General features: G+C 45.8%; 1 protein-coding gene across 14 annotated transcripts in view; it reads left to right on the top strand.

Annotated features, from left to right (window-relative positions):
• The window catches only part of esrrga (estrogen-related receptor gamma a), a 137,471-nt gene that overhangs the window by 113,203 nt on the left and 17,572 nt on the right, over positions 1-6,696 (top strand). For 12 of the 14 annotated variants that reach the window (XM_028971174.1, XM_028971193.1, XM_028971128.1 and 9 more), the window contains one exon: positions 637-819. In XM_028971174.1, the coding sequence (XP_028827007.1) occupies positions 637-819 (183 nt within the window). The remainder of the gene's footprint in view (positions 1-636; positions 820-6,696) is intronic. The other 2 variants (XM_028971098.1, XM_028971109.1) reach the window with 1 other exon arrangement.

A 6,696-nucleotide genomic window follows, 5' to 3' on the forward strand; every position in this document is an offset into this window, starting at 1 on the left:
GTTAGCCAGGCACTGTCCACACATCCCACGCTCTATCACACACACAAGCACACACACACACATATTCACTGGACCCAGAGCATTAAGTTGTGTTGTGTGTCCTCTAGTTCCCACCTCCCAACATCAGGCGCGCTCGCAGATTGCATTGTTATATCTGGGATCCTTTCATCACATTGCATTTACATAGATGATTAAATGGCAAACGAATTTTCATTTATTACAAAGACTCTCTTTAATTACCCGGGCCTGATCTCATACACAGATATGGTCTGATTTGAATTTTACTTAACTCCAATACACCATGCAGCAGCTGTACCCTGGGAATCCTGCACAGAATCTGTTATTTATTGAGCAATTTATTTATTTTTTGCATGTCTGTTGTACAAGTCAGAAAGTCTCAGTTGTGTTAAATGTGGTCTTCGTCTTTTCAGACAGTTTGACTGCAAAGCAAAAGCAGCGTTGTTAATAATGACTCTTTGACTATTTTAGCTTATCGAGCCGTAACTAAAGTGTCAACATGTCATTTTTATCTTGTGTCCTTCTATTGTTGATGAACTAAGCACAAAAGGAAACACTGACCCCATCTGTATAATTCCATTCTGTCTTCTTTGTCTCCTCTTCGGCGTTCAAATACAGTCCCATTTGGCTGCCTTGCAGATAACAAGATTGTCTCGCACTTGCTGGTGGCCGAGCCGGAAAAGATCTACGCCATGCCTGACCCCACCGTCCCTGACAGCGACATCAAAGCCCTCACCACTCTCTGTGACCTGGCCGATCGCGAGCTGGTGGTAAACATTGGCTGGGCCAAGCACATCCCAGGTAGGCTCCCAAAACAAACCAGAAATAATATAAAACACATATAGCTACATTTCTCCCTGAATGTCCATTCTGGACCCCCACTGATGGTGCTTATCCTTCTAGACCTGGAGAATTAATGTTTAAAGGACATAATTAACTCATGCTACTTACTTTGGATATGACAATTATAAAGGACACAAATTGAGGTTTAAACCCAGGTGCCCAGAGTGTGTCTTCCCAGTCTGTGTATTGCAATGCTGTTATATAGTTTATCGTGGTCCAACATATTATATCTACATTCTTTTTAAATATCTATATATATCATTTTCACAATTCAGTTTATATTTAACATTTATGAACATTTTGCACTGCAAATGCATAACCAATGAACATTATAACACATTTAGTGTCCCAGTTTGAAACAAGACTTGGGTTTGCATCTTTCACACGGCACACTGCAGAATAAAGCACTCTGACCATCCATCACCTTAACACACTTAACTAAGCCATATCCCTTCGAGTGAAGCGCTACCCATCACCATGGAGACCCTGTGACACATCCTTAAGTCAGCATTCTTTATCTGTGACAGCAGACAGGAAATGAGATCATTGTGTTAAGACTTTTAAAGCGTTTAATTCCTCACAGCCGCCGCTTTAAAATGACCAGAGAACAGAGCCTAGTCATTTTCTCGTGCGAAACGCAGACACATCCAATCAGGGGAGCGCTGAAAGAGGCCCGACATTCGGGAATGAATAGTAATGGCTATTCTGACTGCATCGGAAAAGAAGCAGTGCTCAGCCAGCACAGGATATTGCCTCGGCCCGGCACCTGCCGACAGAATAAGGAATTTCTGTTAATCTACTTAACAAAGCCTTTTTCTACGTTAAATCTCAGGCCGCCGTGCTCACACAGGCCCGGCATTCAATTCCAACCTTCCACTTTTGACATGAAAGGGCCTGAAAAGTGGATAACTGTGGAGGAAAAAGAGGGAGCTCTCAGATTAGTGTTAGATTATAGCATAAATAGTAAATGTTCAATGGCAGGGGAGGGCTGGAAGTGGTCGCATTTTAACAAAAGCCTTGCGTCTTAATTGACGGCCTTAAAAAAGAAAAAATCCTATCGCGCCGGTGCCTTAATAGAGAGATCAGTGCCTTTTTCCCCCTTTTCCCACAATTCCCCCCTGTGCTGTGGGTTTTGGGCAGCAGGTAGGGTGAGGGTAGCATGCAAGCTTTGTAATGGGCTTATTCCCCTCTGTAGTGCCAATCTCCTCCCAGGCACAGGACGCGGGATTGAGAGGTTATTTCTGCCTCTCTACGCCAGATTGCCCCAGGCTTGCCCTGTGGATTTAAGGTGATTCGCCCATGACCAGGAAGTGACAGTGGTGGAGCTAACTGGCTGCGTGCACGTGAAAAAAAAACCTTTATTGCCCTCCTCTCTCCGTGGGCTCTATTTTAACGGCGTTGAACGCAAGGGGGGCATGTTCGCTAACATCTCATCAAGCTCGCCCTCTGGGTTTTTTGAAAACAAGTGCACAAGAAGCAAAACCCCTTTTGTCAGCTTTCTTGATGCAGGGCACTATTTTTTTTTTTAAGTGAGGCTAAGCACAGAGCTGTGCACTAAGCATGGGGCTTGCTTGCTAGTGTGAGCTGGTAGAAGAAGAAGAGAAAGTAAACCAATCTGTAATGATGTTTGAAAGGGAAGGAGCTCAATGAACCTCATATACACTACTACCTCATTCTGGAGGAATGCATCACATGCACAACATCATTAAAGACTCTACCCTTTTTTTATTTTATCTATTTATTTGACATCAAACTAGTGAACAAGCCTCACACTTAACATATAGCGGCAATATAGTGCCCACAGTACCCAGATGTAACATTAGCAAACATGCTAAATCTTTGTGCAGTTAGAATACAACCCATGCAAACCTCCGTCTGTCTCCGTTCTTTAGTTTGTTGCCTTTCATTTCCAGTCCTGATCATATCGTGATGACACACGGCTGCTTCCCTCCATCTCTAGGCACTTTGAATTTGGCGTCCGTGTGTATATGCAAGTTGGGCAATGTGTTGCCGCGTTTATCTCGGAGACATGAAGCCGTTCAGGTGCTGGGGCGTCAGGTGGAAGAGCGCGGCGTGCACACCTGAGGCGTTTTTTCGCGCTCGGAGCGATTGCTCAGCAGCAGAGAGATGATGGCATGATTAGACCTCGGCAGGCAATTCCTGCTCTTGTTTGAAGAGGGAAGGGGCCGCTTCATTTCCGACGCCGCTCTTCCCGCAGCTTTCATTTCTGAGGGCCTGCCCCGCTCCGGAATTGGTAAAAGTGTTGTGATGAAAACTTTGGTGAGAAGGAAAATTGATCTTACATCGAAAGTCCACTAAAAAGAATCACTGTCCAATTCAGAGACTCTCTGAGTGAAATGCACCTCCTCTCAACTGCCTCAGCACACACACACACACACACACACAAAAGAAAATCTTGCTAAATGCCTCCCGCCGCTCTCCCACCTCTAACCACTTCATTTCTGCCTCAGTTTGTGCAGCATATTTGTCTCCCCTCCAGCCAGTTTGTCTCGGCGCTTTCAATGCTACAGTAATTTTTTTTAATCAAACTGATGAAGCCCCCGTCTCCCAGAGAGAGCCAATTTATCGCTCGTGACACGCTAGCCGTGTTGCTAACAGTCGTAACAAACTGTCAGGCTCCCGCACGAGAGCTAATTTGAAGTCATTAGGTGTTCGGCGTACGGGCAACAATTTGTTACGGTGGTTAGGAGCGCGGCTGACATTTCTGAGCGCGCTCGCTTAAGATCTGTCCTAGCCGAGGAGCAGGCAAATTGTAAACTAATTTAAACATCACTCAGTATTACTGGGGCTGCCTTGCTGGGGAGCTCGGGATAATGAAGCAGTCTGTGTTTCGCGGAATGGAGTTAAAGACACTCGCCACTCCATTTCTGCAGCGTTGCCGCAACTTACAAGATGGAATCTTCTCTTTGATTTGTTTTTTTAATGGCCGTTTTTTTTTTTTTTTTTGCTCCCCCTCGTTCCCCTTTTCGTGCTCTTTCTCGTTATCTTATGCCAATTTGCATGCTGATCCGGGCCAGGAAGAAACAAAGCACTGCGCTCGTTCGCGGGACGGTATGGCACTCCGACAAATGGCGGATTTGCAAAAGTGATATTAACTAAATGTGCGTGCTCGGGGGTGGAGGGCGGGACGACCAAATCGACTTCATCCCACATAATGTGGATTACAGTGAGGAATCTCATTTGCGAGATTAAAGCATTCAGTCTGTAATTTTATTTGAATATTAAGCCGCATGCCACTGCATGGGAGACGGGGGGGCCGCAAATATTTTTAAAAAGGCGAGAAAAGGAGTGTGGCAGACGCCATTCAGGGGGACTTTTATCTGTAAATAGAATTAAGCGGTGAAATAAAAATAAATGAAAACGCGCTGTCACGTCTTATCACGCCGCCGCGGTAACACAAAAGCAGGCGGCTGCACTTGACTTGACGAGCGCGGTAAAGAATGGACAGCGGGCCCTAACGCCTCCTTTTTAGCATGACAGGCCCTGTACTATTAGAGTCCCTTTATGCCAGCTGAAATTGCTCAGTCTTCTCCCATTCTTGGCCCTATCTCGGGGACTTTTCTTTTCTTTCTTTCTATTTTTTTCTTTCTTTATTTCCCTTTCAATTTTCAGTGGCTCACGGATAAGCGCGTGCTAACACAATATGATTGAGCTGTAAAATGGAACCCTGTCGGCTCTAATCTTCTTTATGTAGATACTGAGGTACTTCCACACTCCACTTCACTCCTTCTCTCTCTCTCTCTCTCTCTCTCTCTCGCACACGCTCGGCTTGGCTACCCCCTCTGCCTCTGGCTCCCCCCTCTGTGCGTCTCAGTATTCCTCTCCTGTGTGTGTGTACGTAATATGTGGCGAGGGGGGGGCGCGAGGCAGGGTCTCGGCCACACGCTGCAGCTAGTTGTCGTGGTTGGGTGGGGCGGGGGCGTAATAAGGCGATTACGGGCTCCTCACCGGTCGGGCGTATTGTTGTGCCGCGTGTCGGATTAGAATATTCGCATGGAACCTCGTTAACAAAAAAGCTGGAGGTGCTTACCCACACCTCGTCCCCCCATTCTGCCGAGGTGTCGCCCTTAATGGCTGACCCATATATGGGCTTAGTGGACTGGCCGCAGTGGGGACAATTCGAATGAGAGGATCCTAAGCCCTCGGGGGCTGACAGGAAGGCTGCCGCTCATTTCTCTCTCTTATTTATTTATTTATTTTTGTGTTTTCCAGGAATGCCTTAATCGGGAAGATATCTTAATCAGAGTTTAATCAGAAAAGGGAAGCAGGGAGGATTTATCTAAAGCAGAGGTTTGCTTTTGTCGACGAGCCCCCCCCAATCTTTCGCACCCCTTAATCTCTGACTTGAAACCACACGTTGAAATAGTCTTTGTTGGGCGTCACATGGGTGAGATAAAATAACGCACAATAAGATGGCTACGCGTCACAGTGCATGCCAGTAGCACCGGGGCGGTGTTTTCTCCTGATTTGCTCCATTAGACGTGGCAGCGGGACCCCATTCCTTATGTGTGATGACAATATCTTTTCCCCGTCTCCCGCGCTTTACCCTCCAGTAGCTCTCAGCATTTCCCCACATTCCAGCTCTGTCTTATTAGCTCAGTGAATCCACTGGAGTAAGAAAGTAATCAGATTTAAACATAATTACTATTTAAATGGCAGAGGACGCCATGATCTTGCATAGCTACTGAGACAATTTTTGAGTCTTGTTAGTCACTTTTTTATTTTATTTTGAGCTGTCCCCCGTTAACCCCTGCTGTGCCACCAGCCGACCCCTCCCCTCTGCTCCTCTGCCCGATCCTCTCCAACCCCCGGCACAACCAATCTCCAAATGAGAGACCAATGAGAGTCTGTCACCGCCCCGGGCCTGACATTCTGCAAATATTGATTAATAGATGCCCTAAGCTCCTTTTAGCAAATCAAATTTTCACTTTTAGCAGACGTTTCGCCTCCGATACATTCCGCAAAGTGAGACGCACTAAATTAACTCTGACACTCCGAGAAAATGACTGCAAAAACAAAGCCTATACATGAGCTGGGGTTTTTCCAACTTACTACTGCCGGCTTTAAATTGGTCATTATAAGTCAAGTTTGCTGTAAATCATTATTGAAATGAGCACACCCCCCCATCCCACCCCAAAAAAATAAACTGCATTTGTTCAGAGTGAAAGTGTGGGGATTCTGAGTGATCGGAAGAGATCCTGTTTCCGTTCCTGGATTTATTCATGGCCTGTTTATTGCCAGAGGTCGTATCTTTCTTTTTCTTTTATATGAAAATTTTCACTAGGACGCTATGCTATCTGTCACCCACCCTGTTCTTCCATTCTTCCCCTATCACAGTGTTTTAACACTCGCCAGTATCTTCCACTGCTTCGGTTAATGTTCTTTCTGGTCCTTTCCACCTTTCGCGTCTTTCAAATTTAAATGAAAATTTAAATATTCCCTATTTGTCTGAAAGTGAAAGGGGCTGGAAATGTGCTTCCCTTCAACACCCCACGCACCATTTCCATTCCCTTTCTTCTCTCCTCCCCTCGCTCTGGATGAGCTGAGGGCTGTCCCTAATCTGTGGGGACTCTCTCTCCTCTGATCCGACCTTCTCCCAGCTCAGGTATGTAAAGCGTCCCAGCTGCTTAACCTACATGATGAGAAGAGATTAATTACCTAGAGAGAGAAAGAGAGAGTCTTGCATGCAAACGAGCACACACTCACACATTCACACACACGGGTTATCAGTTCTACACACATCTCTCATTTTTTTCCTCCGCCATATTTAATGTTGCCCTAATGCAAACTGGTTACCTGTTAAAAAGTTCAACA

This window comes from Denticeps clupeoides, chromosome 1 (assembly GCF_900700375.1).
Source record: "Denticeps clupeoides chromosome 1, fDenClu1.1, whole genome shotgun sequence".
NCBI classification, from domain to species: domain Eukaryota; kingdom Metazoa; phylum Chordata; class Actinopteri; order Clupeiformes; family Denticipitidae; genus Denticeps; species Denticeps clupeoides.